Source organism: Miscanthus floridulus, chromosome 8 (assembly GCF_019320115.1).
Source record: "Miscanthus floridulus cultivar M001 chromosome 8, ASM1932011v1, whole genome shotgun sequence".
NCBI classification, from domain to species: domain Eukaryota; kingdom Viridiplantae; phylum Streptophyta; class Magnoliopsida; order Poales; family Poaceae; genus Miscanthus; species Miscanthus floridulus.
Window position 1 is genome coordinate 53,719,774 of NC_089587.1, and position 25,595 is coordinate 53,745,368.

A 25,595-nucleotide genomic window follows, 5' to 3' on the forward strand; every position below is an offset into this window, starting at 1 on the left:
CGTGCCCTCCCTCTCCCTCTCCCTCACTCAACTCTCCCTCTCCCTCTCCCTCTCCCACAGCAGCTCCTCCCACCTCTACCCCATAGCCGGCGGCGTAGGGCAGCTCCTCCCACTCCCTCTCCTCTCCATCTCCCTCCCTCTCTCCGGTGGCGGTGGGCGGCGCGGGGCCATGGTGGCGCGGTCGGGCGGTCGCGAGGAGCGCGGTGGCGCGGGTCTGGGCGGCGCGTGGAGGTAGGTCTGCTCCCATCTCAATCTCTCTTCCTCTCTTCGTCTCCTCACTCTTCCCTCTCTCTTTGCAGATCTGGAGCCAGCGAGCAGCGCCCCTCCCTCTCCCTCTTCTCCGGCGAGCAGCACCTGGATCTGACGAGCAGGCCGCCCCCTGCTCCGACCACGCCCAGATCTGGTGTGGAGGCAAGGAGGAGGCCGGCGTGGAGGCGAGCACCGAGCAGATCTGGAGCAGGGGGGCACGGGGACAACAGATCCGGCGAGGAGGCAAGGAGGAGACCGGCTTGAAGGCGACGGCGTCGCCAGATCTGGCTAGTGGGCTTAGGAACAGGCTCGCCGGTGGGCTCGGGAACGGGCTCTAGATTTTTTTGTTTTTTTATCGATTAACCGAGGCGGACCCGGAGGAGCACGTCGTCACACGCTCAGCAGGTCCAGCGTTCAGGCCATGCCCCATTCTTCTGGCTCTGTGTGGCTCGCTGGTGATGTGATGTATCATGGTGCTCTTTAGGTGCTTGTTGAATTGCCTGTGAGTCAAAAAGCTGTGTCCAGATTGCCTATGAGTAAATCCTACCCTGTATAGAAACGATGTAGCCTGTAAGAAAATTGCAGTCTATTTATGAAAAAGAGTTGAATTATTGTGACATGAAATTGTAGTTAAAATTAGTGTATATGCGCAAGAGGAAAATAGAGTAGAAAAAGAAATATAGGGGATGTGTTTTGGGTAGTTTGATGGAGGTGACAAAAAAAGTCACATTATCAGCAATAGGAGATCGTCTATATGCATATTTAGGAACATAGAGTATACATAATTTGTTAGAGATGCTCTAAGAAATTTAGTATTGTGATTATGCAAGCCATTGCGAATTTGTGGTCTCATTACTTGTTAGTCGTTCTAAAACTTTCTTTCATAATATGCATTTTGTCATTTTTAGCCGAAATTTATAGTCTAAGTTCACCCTACCTCGATTCTTGGGCTGGGTCCGCCACTGTTGTGACAACATCAGCGTGGTCTACATGTCCTCCAATCCGGTTCAGCATTAGCGCACTAAGCACATCGAGATTGATCTTCACTTCGTCCGGGAGCGGGTTGCGATTGGTGATCTTTGTGTCCTTGATGTCCCGACTTCATCTCAGTATGCAGACATCTTCACCAAGGGACCTCCCTCTTCGATTTTCACGGAGTTCAGGTCCAGTCTGAACGTGTACAGTGGCTGATGATCAGACTATGGGGGCGTGTTAGAATAGGGTATTGGGCCAGCCGCATGGGCCTAGGCTCCCAGGGCTTATATGGTAGTTGATTTGGTATTAGGCAAGGATCCACCTCATTGGGTATTGACCTATAAACCCCAGGTCATCATTGTCTATATATTGTACACCCCTTGTACATCTCATAATCAATATACTATTTTTTCGAGCATACCTTCCTTCATGGTATCGGAGCTGGCGGGGGTGGCGGCGCCGGCACTCGACCCGCCGTCGACAGGCGGCCGGCGCTGCGAGCACGACGCGGAGAGGGCGGACCGGACGGAGTCCTCGAACGGCCTCTCTCACCTCCACCGGGGATTCGCGGGCGAGCGCGCGAGCCAGTGGCCTACTTTTGATAGTTCCTATGAAGCATACATGGTCTGATCGCTTGCACGCTAATGAATTTGATGATCATAGCTTAGGGTAAACAAAGAGAGCCATACATGTAACTCATCCAAAAAAGGCATTAGTTACAATCTCGAATCCGTAGTTACAATCTCGAATCCTACACCGGCTTGTTTGGCCCTCCGGTAGTCATTACAAAGAAAAAACATGCCACTTTGACATATGGCATTATGTAGTTTTTTTTAGAAAAAGAAAGTTTTATATCAATCTCTGCATAAGTTATGCACTCAATCAAAATTTATTACAAATCATGTCTCTTGCTTATAAAAATAAGCTCGCAAGCTCACAAGATGTAAAAAAAAGACGCAGCAATCTAAGCAATAAGCCTATTTAAAGATAGTCTCCCATGTTTCGCAAAGATCTCTATTTTTGGCTTGTTGCTGTCTTCGGGATATGACTTAGCTCCTGCCATTATTCCCCACTTACTCTCATCCTGTTTGCAATAGCAACTAAATAAATGAAAATGAGGACGAGAATGGTGGAGAAACTGGAGTTACATAGGGCAGCATATTGTTTGGATGGGAATGAATAACGTACCAGCACCTCTCTTGTTATGTCCTTCAAATCATCAAAAGATAAAATCTCTCCAGCTGCTTGCTTGCTCTGTCATCTCTGCTTCAATTTCCCACACTTTGAACCACTCAGTCAGTACCCCATACTTTTGATTGATCCACCTCAAAACCTAGAACAGAAGTGAAAACAAAACAACAAACAAGAGAGTGTCACATGTAAGGAAATATATTCAATTCAGGAGCCAAGTATGGAAGAAAGATCTGTTATATTGAAATAATCAATGCTGGCAATGAGTGAGTACTTACAGATTTGAAATGTTCACAGCCATCATTGTACTCTGTTTCAAATCTGATAGTAGGGTGCTTGGGAAGTGTCTCGACAGCATTTTTAATGGCATATGCAATGCAATTGACGATGCCATGATCCAGAACTTCCACTGGAACGTAGTTAGTGTCATTGTCACAGTCGCCAACAATTTTGATTTCAACCTTACTGAGGGCAGAAAGGTGCTGGATACCCAAATTGAAAGCACTACTAATGCATGACATGTTGTGCACAGGAAACTCAAGCTTGAGGTGCTCGACCTTTGGCATTGATCCTTCTTCAAACTCCAGGGAGGTCCCACAAGCACCAGTAATGAACAGAGAGAAATATTTCAAACTTCTGAATCTGTTGCTTCCATGGACAATGATCTTTCCATTGGCTCCTCCAATAGTGACTAGTTTGAGAAACAGTAAACTGGATATTGCTCCAAGAATCTCAACATCTTCTGATCTCATGAAGAAGGTATTCAGTTCCAGCACCCTGAGATTTCCATGAGAGGCCATCCAATTGGGCACTGCATAGACCATGCATTGTTTGAGCTGGAGGATTTGGAGGATACAAGGAGCAGTAGGACGCCACATATCCAATGACAATGGGTAATGCACATAAGAGGCATCCACAATATACAGACTGTGAAGGCTGCATGAAGCTAATAAAGTTCCCACACAACTATAAAAGCTTTCAGCCTGACTTATTCCTTCTAAGCCCTCTGGCCAATCGAAACTCCATTTAAGTGCTAATCTCCTCAGCTTGGTTAGCTTACTGAAATCTTGCAGTGCCTTCCCTTGTTCCCAGGATTTGACTCCGTATGTCATTAGCTCTTCTAAGCTATGCATCTTCCCAATCATCCCATCTGGAAATGTAATGTTCCAGTCGACGTATAGATGGGCTAGTCTCTGAAGCTTTGCCATAGTCGATGGCAATTCTATAATAGCAGTTCCACGTATGTCCAGTGTTTCTAAGTACTGCAGCTCTCCAATTTTTCTTGGGAGATTAGTTATTGAGTATGATCTGATATGCAAGTACTTAAGATAAAATAGCTTTTCAATATTTTCGAGGTGGTGATCTTTCAAGTACCAGGCTTCTAGGATCAACACATGAAGAGTCGCTAAAGGCATCAAGAAAGTTAGCATGGGAAGTCCAGAACCAAGGGCATGTAGTACCCTCTCCCATTCAGCTTTTGTGTGTTGATCAGCTAAAACATTAGATACAATGATGGTTGCCACCGGTAGACCTCCATATTTTCCTAATATCTCATCGGGAACATATTCCAAATGGGGATAGTGTGAACCCTCCGAACAAAATACTCTTCTGAAAATCAGCTTTTGTGAGTCTGTGGAATCAAGATCCTCCATGTGGTAAACATACCCACCTTCAAAAGAACAGCATGACACAACTGCGACACTACGTGTTGTTGTGATTATTCTGTTCTCATAGTCATTATTCAATAATGCCAGCATGATAGTTTCCCATGCTTTTGTGTCCCATAAATCATGAATTGCAACGAAGTATCTAAAATTATAACAAAGATGAAGTTAGTGCTGAGAGCTTCAAAGTTTATAGTGTGACTAGCTAAAGAAATGCTAATAAGAGGCCAATAAAGAGCCTTCTTGTTCATGTAATTATCAAATTTCAACCATTTACTGACAGAATCTCTATAGGTTCTTAGATCATCCTTGTAAGGAGGTTAAATATATTGCTTGCAAAATTGAGGGATGTAAAGTATAATTTTTTTTTCAATTAAATTAATGCAATAATTGAGGGATATTTCCCCAAATTGAAAATAATTGTAGAATTTAAGAATGTTTCACCACTCTTTTAATTTAATTGCAAAAACCAATTGCTAGCAAATATTTAAACCTTGCCATACTATTATACCATTTATTGTTTCAAGAAGATGTTTTTTTCTCAAAATCATCTTTTTGTTGGCTGAGCAAAGACGTGGCTTAAATTTTAAGCCCTATGCCTTCTTAGGTTGAGTTTGTTGGTTGGGTTAGAAGAGGTCTGAAATATAAAAATTACCACTACAAAATATTTAAATATAAACAATAAATATGTTCACTTAAATTAAAAATCTTTTATTTTTTTTATAGTTTAAGCATCTAACTGAGCTCAGAGTATTTCAAGAAAAACATGGGCTAGGAGTACAGCAAAAAACTGAAGACTGAATTATTTGGACTTTTTCTGGAAAATGAGTTTAGATTTAGAATGTTAGAAATCCAAGGTCAAGTTGCACTCAATATTGATCATTAGTGTAAGGCGCTAAAGGCTCTTACCAACCCACTTTTAAGAATTCCATATATATGGTCAGGCACGAAGCCAGCGGTGGGGCTAGGGGGGCTCTAGCCCCCCCCTACCCATCCTGTGCATGTGGAGCCCCCTTAAACCCTCTCTTAAAATTTTATGCATATATGTATTAGGTAGGAGGGGCTAAGGTTAAGAGAAGATAAAAATGCATTTATTCTTTTGTTTCAGCCCCTTCTAAATTTTTTTCTGGCTTCGTCACTGTATATGGTAATGTAAGCTCAGTTGCGCTAGCTAGTTTAAAGGCCATATATGTGGTTTTGGTTACTAATGTTTACTTGTATCCAAGGTTATAGTCTCATGTGTGCTTGGTGATGAACTTAGGAAACTAAACACCTCAATGGATACGTTAATTGCCCCAGGGGGGGCTTAATAAAGATGCAATGACCAACATGTGTAGACAGGTTATTTTGTTCTCTTTGGACATAGTACCAAAAGTTGTTTAGGTTTAGTAGCTTGATGTAATATCTCTAGATTAGTTACCTAATTGGTGATGCTCGCTACAGGCTTAGCTAGTACTAATAGACCAGAGTAAAAGATGTAATGGTCAACACTGATGTTGGTGATAGCAGTGGCAGCAGTGATGATCTGCCTCCTAAGCTAATGATTGTTGTTGAGGTTTTGTTTGCTCACTAAGTATAATAGTAGCTTGATCGTGCTGATGGGTAGACGCTGAGATATATACTTTTCTATTGATGTATAGACAATATAGCATAGCACATGGATTAGTTCAATCCAAGCAATTTTGAAACGAGCCACCAAGCCAGCTCAAATAGCCTTTTTCTCTAGCCCTAAGGGCATCTCCAGGAGTATTTCTTTAACTCACTCTAAATCATCAATTTGAAGAGAATAAAATTGCTCTCGATAGCATTCCACCCTTCAACAACTTTTCTATATCTTGTGCTCTCCATCTTTGGCTAGCGAGAAAATCTAGAATAAAGGATCATAATATTTAGAGATCTAGCGAATGGGCCTCTAGCTGAGTTGGCTAGATGGTTCTAGATTTCTCATGTCGTAATAAGTTTGACTCCTCGTGGGAGCAAATTTCAAGCTAGAGATGAATATACCGGGGTACTTTGCTCCATAGTCTTTACTTCAATCAAAAAATATATTTTTCACCAAAACCTCGATTGCTATCTATTAGGAACGATATAAAGAGACTCTTGGAGGAGTTGCTCTAACTCTGATTAATCTAAGCCCTTGAATTTAGTAGGGGTAAAAAAAAATATTTTTCACCAAAATCTTGATTGCTATCTATTAGGAATGATATAAATAGACCTTTGGAGGAGTTGCTCTAACTCTGATTAATCTAAGCCGTTGAATTTAGGAGGGAGAAGAAATAGCCCTTATTAGAAGGAGGTGTGCATGCTTGCATGCATGATGTATTAAAAAACACTACCTTAAATTTAGGAGGGAGAAAAAATAGCCCTTCTTAGAAGGAGGTGTGCATGCTTGCATGCATGATGTATTAAAAAAACACTACCACCGAGGGAGTTTGTAGGGGCTAGCCGCCTCTAAAATCAATTTGTAGGGGCGGCAGAAAAATAATCCGTCCCTAAAAATTGTTCTTTTAGAAATTATAAATCTAAGACTAAAAAAAGAAAAAAATATTTTTAAATCTGGAAAGACCTCACTGGACAGCCACACATGCCGTCCGAAACCGCAAGTCGCGCAACGAACACGTGTTGCGCAGACATGGGGGTTCGAACCCAAACTCTGCCTCACACATTCCTCCTCTAACCACACCACCCTAAGACACTTGTGTCTATTTGGATATATTTGTCCTTCTCATTTTATCTTGATCCGATTTTCAATAAGTATTTGGAATCATAAACGAATTCAAATGAAAAAGATGTCAACTATAAAGTTTTATAACTTTTCGAGGTGTACAACTTTGATTTTGGTAATTTCTCCACCCTATGTCATTTGAAGAAATTAAATTTCAAATGTGAGAAATCCAAACGTAATTTCTCTTTGATAGATGATTTCAAATGAAAGGGTTGTCAACTATAAAGTTGTATAACATTTTGAGATTTACAACTTTCATTTTGGATGCTTCTCCACGGAGGTCGTTTGAAAATTTTGAATTTCAAATGTGAGAAATTCAAATGTAGCTTTCCTTGGATAGATGATTTCAAATGAAAAAGTTGTTAACTATAAAGTTGTGTAACTTCTTGAGATCTACAACTTTTATTTTGGTCGTTTTTCCATCTGAAGTCACTTGAAAAATTTGAATTTCAAATGTGAGAAATTCAAACGTAATTTTCCTTGGATAGATGATTTCAAATGAAAAGGTTGTCAACTACAGAGTTATATAACTTCTTGAGATCTACAACTTTTGTTTTGGTCGTTTTTTTCATCCGAGGTCGTTTAAAAAATTCGAATTTTAATACGTAATTTTACTGGTAAGCGCCGATTCTTAGAGGCGGTTTTAGATCCAAACGCTTCTAGAAATCTATTTGTAGGGATAGTTATATCTAGAGCCATTCCTGTAAATAGGGTCATTGATAGAGGCGGCTGAAAATACCAACCGTTCCTATAAATGTATTTTTAGAAATGGCTCGTTTTGGGAACCATTTTAGGACGGTTTTAGATTGAGCCGCCCCAAAAAAGATGTGTCTCTGCAAATCCTTTTGGTAGTAGTGAAATATAGAACCCCTCATTCGTAGAGAAACAGCGAGAAGAAATGGCATCGCAACACATGCATGCATTATTATCATACTCCTTCTTTCCCTAAAAATTACTTCCTAACTCATTTTATGTTAAATTTTTATATTTACTAATGAGCGTTGTAACTCTAAGAATTGATTTATTCAGATACGGAGGGAGTGGATGACTGGGGTTACCTTTTATTAACGAGTTGCTTCTCATCATCTTCTGCTGTATCAGTGATTCCCACTCCTTGAGCAATGTCTCTTAGAATCTCCATCATGTTAGGACTTCGAGAAACTGACACAAAAAGCTTCACTCTTGGAAACTGGCGTGTAATGGCATGATGATAGACTTGATTTGCAGTAGTAGTCTTACCAACATTGTCGTCTTGCGGGAGCTCGGAAAGCTTGGGTAAGAGGGGCTTCATCACTCCCGTGGTAACACTGACGCGAGCAGCAGTAGCCATTTGTGCTCATCTGTGGGCTATGTGGAATAACGAGTGCGCGCTACTACGGCCGGTGTCGTGGGAGGAGCCGAGGAGTCTGAATCCGCTTCACGTATATATATATAGCCTGTTTTCAGATTAAGAACATGTATCTTGCTGTCAGTAGTTGGGTAACTTATTTTGTTAATTTCCTCTAGATCTACGCAAATATAAAGTGCAGTTACTCTTAGCTCTTGTACGTAGAAGCTTGACTTGTTCAAAGTCACCCAGCAACTTCCACTGCATTACTGCGTACACTGCATACTGCCATGAACAACTCACCATAAGGTATCTGTTTCCTAATTCCTTCCCATTAATATACGGTGATCTACCAACTTGTTGATAAGTCAACAGCGCATTGTGGTCAAGTCTACTCATCGAAGAAATATGGATTAATCTCTGTTTCTTGGGAAACGAATACTCATGTATTTAACTTTTTTTCTTTATAATATAATGGAAGACTTTTTACTCCAAAGACAATACATCGAGTTCATACATAGACTCGTGGACACTTCCGGTCTCTGTCTAATATAAGAAGCATACAACCAATAAAACAAAATAGATCACAAATACTCTAGTGGTTGTCAATCCGTAAAGTAGACCACCATGTGCCTGAGAAAAAAATAATCCATAGCTACCTGCACCAATTGTCATGAGGACTACCCCAACCAATACTAAGTCTTGGGAAACGATATGCGCTCATCTAGATGAAACTTATTTCTTCTCTACCTTGGTAACTTTAGTGACATGCCATCGAATTTGCTTACATGGCACCTCATTTTGCGATTACACCGAGAAGTGATTTGTGCCTTATATTTTCCCAAGAAGAAGCTCGTTCGGTGTCTGTCCCAAAAAAATAACCATTTGATTTGAGCATGGTTGTCAACTGCATTTTGGTTGATAGAAGGGGTGTTGGCATGCTACCTACTTTCCTCGCCAAAAATGCATGTAAGGTTCTTCGCGTGCTACCAAGACCAAGTTGAGCATTCATATCAACTCAAGTGATAGACCGACACAAAATTCAAAGCCAAAACTGCTTGTAAGGGTCTTGTGTCTATCAATAAAAACCTGATGGTGTTGTTTACGTATATGTGCATTGGCCTTGACCATTGAACCATGCATATCTCTTTAAGATACATTGTTTTTTCTTGATACATTGATTGCAAGGAAGGAACAGGGGCAAAAGAGTCCAATTATGTCTATTGACTCGCTTTACAGCACTCATCTTTGACAACGCACGCCACGTAGGTCCAGGAACAGAACTGAGCCGATATAAAGATAACTGGCTAGTTTGATAGTTACGCAATGGATTTGAGTCTTCGACAAAAAAAAAAATGAATGATCAAATCGGCTATTCTACCATAAAAGTTTGGCTTGATAGCGGCAAGTTTGTTAAAAAAAAACTTGATAGCAGAAAGTTTATTAAAAAGCTCGATAGCTAGGCTGGTGGCTTCGCCACATGCTGCTTTAGATAGGTTATGTCCAAAAACTTACAGGTATTGGTGTGGGTTATAATTTTGGTATTAATCTGCTGCAGCACATTGATGAGCATCTGGTGACGAACCAGGTGAACTCTGTACATCTCAATTTGCTAGGAGAGTAGTAGAATCGCCCATACTTGCCGCCACCATGTCTGATTTAACCATCTCGCTCGCCCAACGGTCCTACGAATTGGGCTGTGCAATGTGCTCCGAGTGCATCTTCACCAGAAGGTCGGTTAGCTGCACTTCCAGGTCTTCCTCCTTGCTGCTCCTGCTCACGGTCGTCCTCCCGCTGCTTGTGACCATCACTACAACATCTTTGTAGTTTGCGAGTTCATTTGCCACCACGACATTCATACCGTACTTTTTCAAAGCCATTTCTGCCTTCTGTAGGAGAATATTAGGATCTGTTTCGAGCTGCAGTGTCCAGGCATCATGAATGATTGCTAACTCAGATTTAGACAGGAAAGGCAACACATATTTACTTAAGAATTAGAGAAAAGAGAGGGGATAAGTTATAGGGCTAACCTTGAAGGATACACAAAATGCAGAAGGAGCCCATTTTTTCCGGAGGATGAAAAGCATCTTAGGGGCTTGATTGAGTTGCATGTTCAAAGGGCCACCTGCTGACTGAATTTTATGTTTAGCCTGCAAAAACATTTGTCAGGGAGGAATGTGGAACGGTAGCAGAACATTATGGATGTTTAATTGAAGTTCATCAGGCGGCTCTCCATAACCACTAAAAACAATACACACACAGCACCACCACCATATATAGCGTGCCCTATGCTTGTAGCTACTAGTGTGCAGGATGTGGCTTTCAGAAGTGTCTGGGAAAAAGAAGGAATCTGTAGGAATTCTGTTACCAGAAGAAAACATATTACCCTTATCATTGCTGGATTTCATGTTTTCCTTGTTAGACACAAGCTTAACATGAGGCACATAGGAGGGACACGATCTATTTTAGAAGGATCAAGTAACATCACAGCATACATGAACTCCTTTTTTTTTAAGGTCAACGGTGCATAGCATTAACTACATAACTAATAGTTATAAAAAAAACTACATCACTAAGAAATATCACCATTTCTGAATTTCAACAGCTGCTTTCAAATAGCTTCCTCTACATAAAAAAGCTTGTTTCCATGAATCAAGTGACTGATATTCCTTCTACTGATGAGGAAGCCAAATAAAACAATCATGGACTACTAACTACAATGCGCAATGACTATACTGACAAAATGATGATCCGGTATGCAATAATAACTGCTTAAGTATGCAGTTGCTTGGTTTGGTCAAATATGACAAACATATGAAGACAATTAACTGAAGATAGAACCTACCATACTTTCCCATGGAACATAGAAGTCAGAAACTGCAGCAGCAAGATAAAACATTCCACGGTGCCCCAAGCAATTCATATAAGTAGCTACCATTTGTAGTAACTGTCAGCAACAGGAAAAAATAGGCATATCAGATTCTACTTTATGTATAGCTCTAACATCTTTCACCAGGTTAAGCTATCATGCACCACAATGAACCTTTTAGTATCTAAAATATTATATGTATAATAGTAAATGAATGACATATGAGAATGTTTGTCAGTTTGTGATAATTGCTAATGGCTGGCCTGGTCTTGCCATCAAAGTAACCTGCCAAAAGGTTATGCTGCCAAACTACGCTTAAATTTTAAACAATATCAAATAACATATACATAATATTCTGTGTCCTAAACAGCAGGGTAAAAAATGTAATATGGACAGTAATGTTAGACATGTGACACTGACACTATGGGCAACAATATATGCCGGTAGGAAACAAGGGTGCAATACCTGAAGGTACTCAAAAATCGTTGTGAAAGGGAGTTTGAGAAGAAGGCCTTCATCGATTGCCTGTGATAGTGAATACAAGACATCCATGGTACCATATCAATCTGGTTGCAGCTAATGCTTCACAAGAGAAAGACGACATACAAGAGGCACATATATATACCTTCTGGTAATTGCTAATTGCTGCCTTGACCACCGAGGAATGAGACTGTGGAACTGAGATGCATAACAAGGATACAAACAGGTGTTTCAAAAGAAGAATGCATATAGTGATTTGAACATTACTTGTAATTACTGTAAAGGAATGAGGTGTGAAGATTGAACATTCAAGGCGAGGAGATAACCTAAGAAGGCAGATAACATAAAACCATACAAGGAGCCGCCAGACCAGACAGATTTTGGGTCAGTTTGCATGACATGCATAATTCAGGATTACAGTCCAAACCTTGGATCTCCGAGTCTTCACCGAGCTCAAAAAGATCGAGAAAGGAATCCTCTGGAAGAAACCTACAGTAAGGCTGCTTGCTCCCACTGCAAAGAGGTAGGTGTCACTCACAACTTGTCTTATTTGGGCATTCAGAACTGAACAAAAACAACTTGCACCTAACTACACCGAACATCCTGTGACATTTGGCTCTGAGGGCTTCACAAGCCGAGCCTAGCTACACCAAACAGAACTATACCGGCAATTTCAGTTAAAATTTTGAGCATGCAGCTAGTTCAGTTCCACCCCAACTATACTGAACAAAAATTGTCTGGTTCGGAGGACTCACCGGCGATGGATGAAGATGACAGGATAGCCGGCCTTGAGAAAATACCTGCATTGAACCGATCTCCATTGAACCAAAAGATGAACGGACCAGCTCCATAACAGCATGAGCAAGCAGAGCAGTAAAAAGCAGATGAGTGCGTGATTGGTCTGCGTACTCGGTGGAGGCGGCACCGCGCTGGCCGGAGCTAAAATTGTCGATGAAGCGCACGCACCGCTGCTCCAGGGGCACCGTAGTGCCGCCGGAGGTGATGCACACCACTCCGCGGCTCCCTGCAGCACGCAATCGGGGGTGACAGGAGCAGCGCGTCAGAAATCTGATTACCCTTTCAGCCACCCAACCCGGAGCCGGACAGAGATGAGGGCAGGGAGGGAGAGAAGCGCGGGATCGGGGATCACTTGCCGGCGGCGTGGCGGGCGACGAAATCGGCGAGGCTGGCGGCGAGGCGGTCGCGGTCGCGGAGCGGCGGCGCGGCGCGGAAGAAGGCCTCCGCCTCCTCGATCCGGCGCGCCGCGTCCTCCGCCTGCGCTGCGGCGCTTGGATCCATGGCCATGACTTCCGCGCTCTCTTCTGATCTTTGGCTTGTTTTTCTGCGCCCCGAGAATTTTGGTGTGGAAATTTAAGGTGGAAAATGAGTGTGAGCGCGACGGGACTGCATTAATTAGGCAGCAGGACGAAGGCTTTTGGAATCAATTCTTGCGTTGGGGGGAGGTGGAGATTCTGGAGCTGGTGGATGGGGAAAAGCTAATTTGAAACGTGATCACAATCGATGGATCAAAGTCACGATCGATGTAGACTCTGAACTTGAAAAGAAGAAGAGAGAGATTTGAAAACGTAAGTAGAGAAGAAGTTAAGGTAGTTGGAAAGGAAAAATCCTGTCTGCCGGAGGTAGGTAGGTTCTAATTTGTTCATGCTCTTTTTCTATGAGATTTCTCATGAGCTCTTAAGAAAATAGGTTACTACAGATTAAGATTTTTCTGGTAAAACCATCAACACAAAAAGAATTATCCTTTAGTAAAATGGGACATTCTATATATTATCATCTAAAAGAACAAAGGGGGATGGTAACTTGGAACTTTTACATATAAAACAAATGCCTTCTAAGTAAATGGTTATTTAAGATGTGCAATGAGGACGACATGCAGCAAATTTTACTCCGAAACAAATATCTCAGAAATAATACTTTACAGTTAGCAAGAAAGTCGAAGACTCACATTTTTTGTCCGAGTCTCATGGGTGTGAAGGACCAATTCCTGACGTTTCAATTTGAGGAGTGGACACCAGATTAGGTTTTGGGGAAGGCAATTGGTTAGGGACCTTGAAATTCCAATACCCTTCGCTGTTTAATATTATTCGTCGAAAATATGCAACAGTAATGAGAGTGCTTAGTTCTAGTCCTCTTAATGTCTCCTTCAAGATATCTTTAGTGCGCAATATGCTGACTTGGTACAATATTGTTGTTAGTGTGGCTTTTATTAATCTAAATGAGGGTTTGAACTTCTTTGTGTTGAGTTTTGACAAAGATGGCGTTTTCAAGGTCAAATCTATGTATATTTATCTCGTCAATAATGGAGTTAAGGTCACATAAAGAATTTGGCATTTCAAATTACCTCTCAAAATAAAAATATTTATGCGGTATTTTGAAACAGGGTCATTCTTATCGAGGATAATTTAGCTAGAAGAAATGAGAAGGTTAGTAAATTGTGTTGCTTTTGTAGACTTGCAGTAAGTTAGAAACTATCTAAACACCTTTTCTTCGAGTGGCATTATGCCAAAACCTTGTGGCGGGTTGTACACTTTTATTAAGCATCAAACCTTCATATAATATAAATCATATGTTTAATTCTTGGTCTAAGTAATTGAGTTAGAATCTTATATCTTTGTTATTGCTGGGTGTCGACGAAATATGGTCGGCAGTCCACCGAGGGGGGTGCCCGTGGTGGTAGATTATCGGTAGGATGCGTGTGATCTGGAACCAGATGGTGACACAAGGCGCAGAGGCAGCGATTTAGACAGGTTCGGGCCGTCTAGTCGACGTAATACCCTACGTCCTGTGTCCTTGGCGTATTGTATTGAGATGTATACAGATTATCCTCCTCTCTAGGGGACCCTTGTCTCTCCTTATATACTCCGAAGAGACAAGGTTACAAGTAAAGTATCTAATTTGGTACTATTACAATATCTAGTACAACTTGTAATCTTGATGTACACGCCTTGATCTTATGGGTCGGACCACCTTGGATGGTGCGGCCCATGTACCATCTTGTGGTACCCGGGGGTATATCCCCCATAGCTAGTCCCCGAGCGCCATGTATTCTGATGCGACACGCCATTTTAACCTTCTCCGAACAGTGAGGCTTGAGTTCTTGACATCTCCGACCACCTTTGTCGCCGGAGAAGTAGGTTGTCCGAAGAATGTATGGTGCTCTTAAGAAGAAAGAAAAAGATTTCCGTCCTGGGAAGTGTGCCCACTTGTATTTCTGAAAAGAAATGTAAGTGCGTCTTGAAGCGTAGCGTCTTTGATCATCAGATCGAGCACATTCACCGTAAGGTGAAGTGTGCCCACTTAGTTCCCGAGCCTGGTAGTAGGTGACGTAGTTACGTGGTGCCAGGGTCTAAAAAGAATTCCTAGTTAAATTGAGAATCCAATCATCGTACAGGCGATACGAGATGCACCGGCAGGTGCATCGTACCGATGTAGTCCCCGAGCTTGCTGGAAGGCGAGGTATGAGCCTTGTAGTAAGGTCTAAGTGCGAAAAAATATCCCCAACTGTATGCGAGTTGCCTATCGCATGTAGCCGAGACGCAAAGTCCCCGAGCCGTGGTCGGAGAGTGGTCGAGGCAGTCCCCGAGCATAGGTCGAGGAGCGAGCGACGAAGTCCCCGAGCCATGGTCGGAGAGTGATCGAGGCAGTCCCCGAGCATAGGTCGAGGAGCGAGCAACGAAGTCCCCGAGCACAGGTCGAGGAGCGAGCGACGAAGTCCCCAAGCCGTGGTCGGAGAGTGATCGAGGCAGTCCCCGAGCATAGGTCGAGAAGCGAGCGACGAAGTCCCCGAGCACAGGTCGAGGAGCGACCGACGAAGTCCTTGAGCCGTGGTCGGAGAGTGATCGAGGCAGTCCCCGAGCACAGGTCGAGGAGCGAGCGACGAAGTCCCCGAGCCGTGGTCGGAGAGTGATCGAGGCAGTCCCCGAGCGTAGGTCAAGAAGTGAGCGACGAAGTCCCCGAGCATAGCTCGAAATTACTGCAATATAAACATGTAGAAAGGTAGTACATGATGTACAAAATAATAAATTATGGAGAAAAATTAGCGGTGAAGAAATAGCGTATGACGCTCAGCAGTCATTTGCAAATGAGCATGATGTGATAAAGCAGTTGGTGCTTTGTAAACATCAGTGTTAATGTGAAGTTTGTGTTTATACTTAATATAAATCGTCCGACCAGTTAGTATGTAGCTTAGCCTCCAGCCCTAGCTAGCCCGTTAACCATAACACGGGGCGCGGAGCCCGTGCACGTGTAGGAATAACAAAGCGTCGCTAAGGAGCCGCTGCCGACCACCCATAACGCAGAGGGCAGACGCTCGTGCACATGTAGGGAGGAGCCGGAGATAGGGCCGTCTCTGGAGGCATCGAGCGTCAGCATGACTGGTCGAGGATTTGCACTAAGTATAGTTGTATGTTATATTTAAGATGGTATACATGGACAAACATTATTTGAAGAATAATCATGACGAGGACGTTGTGGAGAAACATCGTAATGAAAATTATATTAAATATAAATATTTGAAGTGTACTTATCTTTGGATAGAAATCTGGTCTATGGCGATAAAGTTGTCCGATCCTCGAGCTTTTCGACTTATCGTCATCTAGGCTTCGAGTACCAGGGGAGCGCCAATCCGACAAAGACCAGGAAGGAGCCGCTCGACAAGATGGAAATCAAGGCCAGAATTGGGGAGCTATTCAACCTAGCCGATCCCAATTACGTCAAGCTGAACGACATCGAGCACGCCTTCAAGCTGGCTCGACCTCCCCCAAAGGTAATTGATGCCTCCTTTTAACTGTAGAGTCATGTTGTAACAAGAAATTGACTGTTGTCCCCGCTTTGTGTCGCATTGTAATGGTCGTGACCGGGCAACAGTGTTCGTGTCGCCTCCCCCCCGGTGTAGATTGGCCGCAAGCTGCCAGCCCAGCCGCCTAGACCAGCGCTAGGACCGACGACGTCCAGTGGGCGGGACGACGCACCGACCAGAGCCGTTGGCAAGCGTCCGACGGCCAGCAAACGATGCCAAGCCATCTTCCCCCTGTCGGACGACGAAGCAGAGGATGCAGACATCTTCTGGCTCGTCCCTCGAAAGAGGAGAAGACAAATGGGGTCGTCGGAGCAGGGTGGCTCCTCCGTGCCAGCAGTGGTCGCATCACCGACCACTACAACACAGAGGACAAGCGAGGGAAACATCGAGCATCAAACCCCGACGCCTGTACCGAAGGTGGAAAAAGACCTGGTGGAACCTGCCGAGCACGCAGAGCAGGGACGGTCGAGGAGACGCTCCTTTGCCACATCATTCCACAAATCGAAGCTGTAAGTATCTATATCTTTGATGTAAGCTTGTAATTTGCATTGGATACTATTATCTTCTGAAATTGTCTCTGATATATTAGGTCGGCGTCCACCGAGAACCCCGACCAGCTAGCCGGGTGCGGCACAACTTCGCCAGCGACGGCGGGACAAACTGCCCAGCAGCCAGCCGTGGAGGAGCCTATAGTAGGAACTCCGCCTGGACCTCAGCAGGCGGACGACCAGACGCCAGTCCCCGAGCGGCTAGTCGAGAAGACAGCCGAGCAGAGTACAAGTGCTCTGAGCACGAACCCTGCTGAGGCAGATACCATGGCGCCAAGGGAGCCGGATCTAGCCGAGGAGCAGCAGCCAGAAGTGGCCCAGAGCATTCTTGCCGATGCGATGGCTCGTGGAAAAGCCCTAGTGGTTGTGGAGTCTGCAGACTCCAGACCAGCGCCACCTCCCGAACAGGAGGCTGAAGAGGAAGAAGTAGAAGAGGTCCTGGGCCGTCCCCAAGATAGGCGATAACATGTATATGTGTCGCGCTATCGGAACGATGAATGGGTTATGCACGAAGAAATCCCAGAGGTCGAAGAGACCCTAAGAGTCGAACGAGCGGCCAAGTGTCTGGTGACAGAAGTCCAGGTACGTTTGGCTTGAATCCTTGACCCTGTTATGTAGTCAAACTGTCTGACTTAGCTTGTCTATATGCAGGACCTGATGAAAACCACAAAATACCGAAAGAGGTGCTTCGACCAGATTGAAGGAATCACGGCGACCAATAAAGAACTGGTGGCCGAAGTGGAACGCTTGCGGCGCCAACTTGAAGCCGCCGACCAGGAGAGGACAGATCGAGAAACACAGAACCAAAACCTGGTCGGCCAGCTCAATAACAAAGAGCTGGAGAAAACAAGTAAAGTTTCATCTTATAATAGCAAGTGCAGGACTTGTGTTGTTGTATTCTTGGTAGTAACAGCTGTAATGCAGGTTTAGAAGCTGAAGTGGCCCGCCTCCAAGGGGAAAATAGCCGTGTGACCGCAAAGTGTGGTCGCCTGAAGGAGGACAACGTGAAGCTAGCACGCAGCCAGTCTCAACTCCAAGACCACACCAACAAAATGAAGGAGGAACTAAAAAGTAAGTATTCTAGATCACCTTTCTCATTCTGTTGCCCACCTTGCCTTGTCGTGTTTTCACATTTGATGTCTTGTACTGTGTTCAGTTTTGAAAGTCAATGCCAAGAAGCACCTAGAGGCCGTGATCAAAGAGCGTGATGACTGGAAAGCACGATGCCTCAAGGCCACCGAGGAGCGGGACACGTGGAAGAACCGGTGCCAAGAAGTGGCAACTGGCATTGTACCCGTCCTTGACCTTATCGACCCAGCGCACATAGAGGAAGAGCCAAGGACGCCCTAGCTCGGGCTGGTCGAGAGATGCAGACAAGCGTGGAGATGGTTCCAGGAGTTCGTGAAGGAGGCTGGTGAGTACACAGGTGCCCATGTACTAAGCATGGTGCGTGCCCACTACCCCCTGATCGATCTCAAGCGCCTAGAGGCTGGGTACCCGAAGGAGGTAGACCTAGACAAGGCAGAGGAGCTTCGGACGGCCCAACTGGACTTGTCGTCAAAGATAATTGGCGATATTAACCTGTGTGGAGGTGGGACAGCACCTGTACAGGGTACGCCATCGACGAGTCAGCTGGAAATGCCATCAGCTGCGAGCCAACCAACGAAGCCTGCGGTCTCGACCAGCCAGGCACCGGCGGGGCCATCCCCTTCAGCTCAACTAGCACAAGAGTCCCCGAGACTCGAGTAGGGTATCGGAAGCGGCGAGCAGTAAGTGCCATGCGCCTCGACCAGCCAATGTAATAGGCTTAGAGCTATAGAAGGAGGACATAGTTGTGTTATTGTGAACTTGAGCCTCTTCAGGCAAGCTTATAATAACGTAACTGTATATTATTATAAGCTTGTTTGCTTTGTATAAAGCGTATTTAAGCTTGATACTTTATGTTGGTGTAACTAAGTAAGAACGTATTAACATTCTGTTTAGTTGTACCATCGTGCTCGACACATCATCCCGAAAAGTTTGTGCGGCCCTAGTTTTCCATGTGGTCGGAGTGTGAGGTCCGGTGACCTGTGCACACGTAGACACAGACAAGTTAAACCAAGGGGGACCTGCTGATCACCCGTAACGTAGAGAGCGGATCCTATGCACGTATTGGGAGGAACCGGAGACAGGGCCTGCTCCAAAAACCGTAGAAGGAGTGGTGGTCAGTTTTTACTGGCTAAGTTAGAATAACCATAAAATTCGAAGTTACACATTAGAGTGGTCGGAGAAATCATAATTGCTTTATTGAAGTAAATCAAAAGTACAAAAGGAGTACATATCTCAGTAGTTAAGCATAGAAACGTCTAAGCTTGTCGATGTGCCATGAGTTTGGTACGTCCGTACCGTCCAGGCGAGCTAACCTGTAAGACGTTGGTCGTGTGACTTCCTTGATCATGAATGGTCCCTCCCATGGGGTTGCAAGTTTGTGGACACCAGCCTGGTTCGTCTTCCACTTCAGGACCAAATCCCCGACCACGAAGAACCGCTCTTTAACATTTTTGTTGTAGTACCTGCGCAAAACAGCAAGGTATTTAGACGTACGTACATAAGAATCAAGCCTTTTCTCTTCTGCGTTGTTTACTTCTAGCTCCCGTACTTCATTAACCTTGCCCTCATCGAAGTTCTCTACCCTTGCTGGTCTGAAAGCTATATCTGGTGGGAGGACTGCCTCAGCGCCGTAAACCATAAAGTATGGTGAGACGCCGGTGTTACGACTGGGCTGAGTTCGGAGGCCCCAGACCACGGCTGGTAACTCCTTGAGCCATCTTTCGGGGGCTTTGTCGTTTTCTCTGTACATCCTCTTCTTCAATGCGTCCAAGATCATGCCATTTGCCCGCTCGACTTGTCCATTAGCTCTAGGGTGCGCCACCGAGACGTATTTTACTACTATGCTCCTTTCATCGTAGAAGTCCCAAAAAACATTCTCGGTGAACTGAGTACCTAGATCGGTGATGATGCTATTGGGTATGCCGAAACGGTGGATGACCTGGTCGAGGAACATGATAGCCTTTTCTGAAGATGCCTGTACCAAAGGCATGTATTCTATCCACTTAGAAAATTTGTCAATCAGCACAAAAACACATGTAAATTTCCCAGAAGCCGGTTTGAAGGGCCCGATCATATCCAGTCCCCAGCATGCAAAGGGCCAAAAGGCTGGTATCGTCTGGATCTCGTGTGCTGGTACGTGGATTCTTTTGGCGAAGAACTCACAACCCTCACAGTGGCGGACTAGCTTCTCTGCGTTGGCTACTGCTGACAGCCAATAAAACCCTGCTCGGAAAGCCTTACCAACCAGTGTTCTTGAGGCCGCGTGGTTGTCGCAGGAGCCAGAGTGGATTTGATCCAGGAGATGTTCGCCTTCTTCCTAGGTTATACACTTCATCAGGATTTCTTCCTTTGCGTTTTTGCGCCATAACTTGTCATCGACGAGCAGATACTGCTTACTGCGACGCATCAGGCGCTCGTTTTTTGTCCGATTAGTATAACCACTGCCATCTGTTAAGTACTTGATGAAAGGTACTCTCCAGTCTAGCTCATGAGTGGTCGGAGGCGGCTCGGTTGTGCTTGGCGCCGGAACCGTAGCCACCAATTGCTGGTCCGGAGCTTTGTCGACCGTGGAATCTTCCTCTTCGATGGAAGGCGTGAGCAGGTCTTAGACGAATACGCCATGTGGGATTTTGGCTCGGGATGATCCTAACTTTAACAGCGCATCCGCTGCTTGGTTCTTGTCCCGGACCACGTGTATGTACTCGATGCCATAGAACCTGCCTTCCAGCTTTCTTATCGATTTGCAGTATGCGTCCATCTTTTTGCTGGTCGTGTCCCAGTCCTTGTTGAGTTGGTTGATGACCAGAGCCGAGTCTCCGTAGACATAGAGACGTTTGACACTAAGCTCAACCGCAATGCATAAACCATGCAGGCATGCTTCATACTCGACGGCGTTATTAGATGCTAGGAAATAAATCCTGAGTACGTACCGGAGCTGCTCCTTGGATGGTGACACGAAAAGAACCCCTGCTCCTGCACCGTCAATGTTGAGAGAGCCGTCGAAGTACATCGTCCAATATTCGTCGGATCCCGGAGAGGCAGGCGTGCTTAAGTCTGTCCACTCGACGATGAAATCGATGAGTGCCTGAGACTTGATTGTAGTACGGCTTGCGAATTCCAAGGAGAAGGGGCATAGCTCCATTGCCCATTTGATGATGCGCCCGTTCGCATCCTTATTGCGAATGATGTCCCCCAAAGGGTACTCAGTCATGACCACCACACGATATCCGTCGAAGTAATGTCTCAACTTTCAGGATATTATCAGTATGGCGTAGAGCAGTTTCTAAATCTATGGGTACCTGGTCTTAGATTCGTTGAGTACCTCGCCGACGAAATAAATTGGCCGCTGTACCTTATAGGCGTGGCCCGGCTCGTCGCGCTCGACCACTATGGTAGTGGAGACCACCCGATTGGTTGCTGCAATGTAAAGTAGGAGGGTTTCGTCTTCTCTAGGAGCAGTGAGGACTGGAGGTGATGTAAGGTAATGTTTTAGCTGCGTGAAGGCAGCGTCTGCTTCTTACGACCACTCAAACTTCTCGGATGCTTTGAGCAGTTTGAAAAACGGTAGCCCTTTTTCTCCTAATCTTGATATGAAACGGCTTAGAGCGGCCATGCATCCGGTAAGCTTCTGGACATCCTTTACCTTCTTGGGGGGCTTCATGTCTAAGACAGCTTTGACTTTCTTCGGATTGGGGCGTATGCCGTCGTAACTGACGACGTTGCCTAGCAATATGTCAGAAGGAACACCAAAGATGTACTTCTTTGGGTTTAACTTCCATTGGAATGTATTGAGGGCCGCAAAGGTACGTTTTAGGTTGTTAACAAGGGTATATGCTTCCTTGGTTTTGACAACTACATCATCCACATAGGCCTCTACTAGGTCATCTTTTATCTCATCTGCGAGGCAGGCCTGAATGGCGCGTTGGTATGTAGCCCCGGCGTTCTTGAGCCCGAACGACATGGTCGTGTAGTAGTAGGCACCGAAAGGCATGATGAAAGACGTCTTGATCTGATTGTCCTTTTTGAGAGCGATCTGGTGATAACCAGAGTAGCAATCGAGAAAGGAAAGCAGCTCGCAACCGGTGGTTGAATCTATGACCTCGTCTATACGAGGTAAGCCGAAAGGGTCCTTAGGGCAGTGTTTGTTGAGATCAGTATAATCAACGCACATTCTCCATTCATTATTCTTTTTACGTACAAGAACCGGGTTGGCTAACCACTCCGGATGATACACTTCTTTAATAAATCCGGCTGCCAAAAGCCGTGTGACTTCTACCCTAATCGCCTCCTTTTTGTCGCGAGCAAAACGTCGTAGCTTCTGCTTGATTGGTTTGGCCTTGCTGTTGACATTTAAGGAGTGCTCGATCAAGTTCCAAGGTACACCGGGCATGTCGGCAGGTTTCCATGCGAACACATCCACGTTGCTCCTCAAGAACCCGACGAGCGCGTCTTCCTATTTGGGATCCAGGTTGGCCCCGATAAGGGCTGTTTTGCTGGAGTCACCATCGACCAGCTGGATCACCTTGTGCTCCTTTGACTTGATGTTCTTGCGTGGAGTCTCGAGGTCTGGGATCTTCAGGTGGTCGGCTGAGGTCTTCTTAGCGTCGAGCACGGTCTCGGTCATGCGAATAGAGAGGTCGTGGGCCTCTGCTATTTTGAAGCTGTCGTCCTCGCAAGTATAAGCTGCGTATACGTTACCCCTGAGGGTTAGAACTCCTTTCTCAGTAGGCATCTTGAGCATCAGATACCTGTAATGAGGTATGGCCATGAACTTGGTGAGCGACGGTCGACCAAGAATAGCATGGTAGGTGCCGTCGAAGTCAGCGACCATGAAGTTGACGTAGTCGGTGCGGAAGTGGTCTGGAGTCCCAAATTGCACAGGTAGCGTGATCTGCCCGAGAGGTGTAGAGCTCTGTCCGAGGAGAACGCCCCAGAACTGTGCCTCGTATGGCTTCAGGTCCGCCTGGGCTATTTTTAGGGCGGGCAGACTGTTCTTGAACAGTATATCAATGGAGCTACCGCCATCGATCAGTACCCTGTCGAACTGAACCTTGTTGATACAAGGGTCGAGGACCAGGGGAAAACGCCCTGGCTCAGGTATGGCGGCCCATTGGTCCTTCCTGCTGAAGTAGATTTCGCGGTGAGACCACGGTGGGAGCCGCGGATCAGTGAGAAAGTTGTCGGTGTTTGCCATGTTCAAGCAAGCACGGGCGAGCAGCTTGCGTTCTCGTTTGGTCTCAATGGACACCTTGCCGCCGATGATGGTGTGCACGCGATTAGTTGGCTTGACATATTTATGACGAGGGTCTGCATCGTCGTCGTCGTTATCCTCGTTGCGCTGTTCCCCTGCGTCGTTAGGCTTGTCGGACGTATCCGGAACCTGTTGACGCGTGTAGATAGTTTTGAGGACACGGCAATTCTCCATGGTATGGTTTGACTTAGGATGGAGCTGGCAGGGCCCCTTCAATGCTTTGGCGTAGTCGTCTTCGTAGTTACGACATTCGCCCCCCTTTTTAACAGTATTGACCTCGCCGTCGTCTTCCCGAGCGCGCTTGCTCCTGTAATCGTCACGGCGGTTACGCCGTTGATTACGTTGGTCACGGTGGTCGCGGGAGTCATTGCGCTGGTTGTGGCGGTCAAAATTGTCGTTCTGACCATGACTGCTACGGTAATCGTCGCGGTGTGGGGGTGATCGGAACGTGGAACCCTTGCTGCTTCTTCAACAATTATCTTTTTAGCGTCGTCGGCATCCGCGTATTTCTTGGCGATGGCCAGGAGCACTGTGACTAATTCAGGTCTCTTCCGGAGGAGCTTGTCCCTTAGGGCATCGTGGAAGCAGAGGCCGATGACGAAAGCCTCGATTGCCTCATTGTCGGAGATTGATGGGACCTTGATGCGCATCTCCGAGAAACGCCGAACGTACTCGCGCAGTGGTTCGTCTTTCCGATCTCGGATCCGTTGCAGATCGTACTTGTTGCCGGGTTGTTCACAAGTAGCGATGAAGTTGTCGATGAAAGCCTGCTTGAGCTCCTGCCAAGAATCAAAATAGTTCGCCGGCAAGCTAACCAGCCATTGGTGACCTGCATGACCAACAGCAACTGGGAAGTAGTTAGACATGACGTGCTCGTCAGCCATGGCTGATCGGCACGCAATTTCGTAGAGCATGACCCATAATTCGGGGTTTTCCTTGCCATCGTACTTCTGAAGTTTCTCGAGCTTGAAATTCTTGGGCCATATGACTTAGCGAAGGTGCGGAGTAAACTGCTTCAGACCCGGCGGGCCGTGGGTGGTGTCATACTCCATACGGCGATGGCTTTCGTAGGATGCTCGATCGTCGGCTCTCTAGTTGATGCGAGCGTGTAGATCCCTTCCACCGAGGTTATGGCGGAGATCGTTATTGCCATCGCGGCGATCTCGATTACCATCTGGATTAGCTCTGCGACCGTGGTTATCGTGGCGATTGTCGTGGTTGTCCCGGCGGTCATTGTCCCGATGACGGTTGTCATTCTGGCCACCATCGTGGCCATCGTTGTTGCGCGAGCCACGTTGGTTGAGTGGCTGTGAACGACTTGGGTGCTGGCAGCTGTGGCTTGACTCGACTGACACGGATGGAGCCCAAGCTTGGTTTGCAATCTCCACGTTCTGGGCCATAGCAGCCGTCAGGTAGGCTTGTATTTCGTCGCGAACTGCTTGGGTTTCCGGGGTGTTTGGTAGCCGTTGCATTGTTGCCATAGTGACGGCTACGTTAGCACTTGGAGTCCTGAAGACTTGTTTATCTCCCACCCTGTCAAAAGCGTCGTTGAGGTCACATGGCTGGACCCTTATGCGCCGTGCCTCCTGGTCTGCCTCGGCTTCAATTTGCCGGCGATTAAACCGGTCAATGTTGCGTGCTTCGCGTATAGTCCTTTCTTGTTCTGTTTCGCCAACTGCCGGTGGTTCATCATTGCTGACCACGTTGATCAAACCCCCTCGCCTTGGCGGGAAAGACGGGAATTGCGGGAATCCCGGGGCGTGATCCAGGATATTCAGATCGTACTCGATGCCTTCATCCTCGTGATGCTGGAGCTTGGTGTGGACGGAGGCATTAGATGCGGTGCCAGACGAGAAGCTGGAGTCACCCTCTTGGATCGTGTGGACGGATCCTTCACGATGATCTTCAATCCGGACCATGTTGACGAAGTTGCGTGGCTTCTACCGAGGTCAGCGCATAAAACATAGATTCGAGCGGCGTTGTAGGTTGTACGTGTAGCTGGAAGCAGCGTTTCGCAAGCCGTAGGGTTGGACCTGGTGGTTCTCCGTCGAGGCTTCGTACTCGGAGAGTCGGAGACCTGTTGCGAAGGTTGGCTGGCGACGAGCGAAGCACCCCTCAGGAGTAGATATAACCACGAGATCTGTTCCAAGTTGCGTAGGACGACTGGTCCGAGCTGGTCGGATAGATCTGTTGTGGGGAGCGGCTACCTGCTCATTAGGTTGACTTTGGATCGTACTTACCAGAGCTAGGGTTTCAGCGAGTTTGGTGCCGACCTGATCGATGGAGTCGAACAGGCCGGTGTTGTCGATCTGCTTCCCTTTGTAGCGGGGAAGCGGATGACGGGTCGTCGGCGTGGCTGAAAGTGACGTAGGCGTGGTCGGAGCCGGATGTACCATGGTCGAAGCCAG

General features: G+C 46.0%; 2 protein-coding genes across 2 annotated transcripts; both read right to left on the reverse strand.

Annotated features, from left to right (window-relative positions):
• Positions 1-2,443: 2,443 nt before the first annotated feature.
• LOC136469080 (disease resistance protein RGA5-like) lies at positions 2,444-8,134 on the reverse strand. The gene is made up of 3 exons (XM_066467408.1): positions 7,863-8,134; positions 2,694-4,224; positions 2,444-2,557 (listed from the first exon to the last, which is right to left on the reverse strand). Exons 1-3 carry the CDS (start codon positions 8,132-8,134, stop codon positions 2,444-2,446), a joined length of 1,917 nt encoding a protein of 638 aa, XP_066323505.1.
• A 1,291-nt stretch (positions 8,135-9,425) lies between these two features.
• LOC136472076 (phosphopantothenate--cysteine ligase 2-like) lies at positions 9,426-13,123 on the reverse strand. The gene is made up of 9 exons (XM_066469804.1): positions 12,635-13,123; positions 12,390-12,504; positions 12,236-12,280; positions 11,908-11,993; positions 11,626-11,678; positions 11,466-11,525; positions 10,977-11,078; positions 10,162-10,281; positions 9,426-10,050 (listed from the first exon to the last, which is right to left on the reverse strand). Exons 1-9 carry the CDS (start codon positions 12,783-12,785, stop codon positions 9,817-9,819), a joined length of 966 nt encoding a protein of 321 aa, XP_066325901.1. The 5' UTR covers positions 12,786-13,123; the 3' UTR covers positions 9,426-9,816.
• Between the last annotated feature and the right edge of the window lie 12,472 nt (positions 13,124-25,595).

Excerpts from the sequence above, each read along its gene's own strand:
- LOC136469080 (XM_066467408.1), bottom strand. The coding sequence starts at position 8,134 with ATGGCTACTGCTGCTCGCGTCAGTGTTACCACGGGAGTGATGAAGCCC. Across the intron at positions 4,225-7,862 it reads AAGCAACTCGTTAATAAAAG|ATACTTCGTTGCAATTCATG; the intron begins GTAACCCCAGTC and ends TTATAATTTTAG. Across the intron at positions 2,558-2,693 it reads GCTGTGAACATTTCAAATCT|GTTTTGAGGTGGATCAATCA; the intron begins GTAAGTACTCAC and ends CTTCTGTTCTAG.
- LOC136472076 (XM_066469804.1), bottom strand. The coding sequence starts at position 12,785 with ATGGCCATGGATCCAAGCGCCGCAGCGCAGGCGGAGGACGCGGCGCGC. Across the intron at positions 11,526-11,625 it reads CAATTAGCAATTACCAGAAG|GCAATCGATGAAGGCCTTCT; the intron begins GTATATATATGT and ends TCACTATCACAG. Across the intron at positions 10,051-10,161 it reads CATTTTGTGTATCCTTCAAG|CTCGAAACAGATCCTAATAT; the intron begins GTTAGCCCTATA and ends TGGACACTGCAG.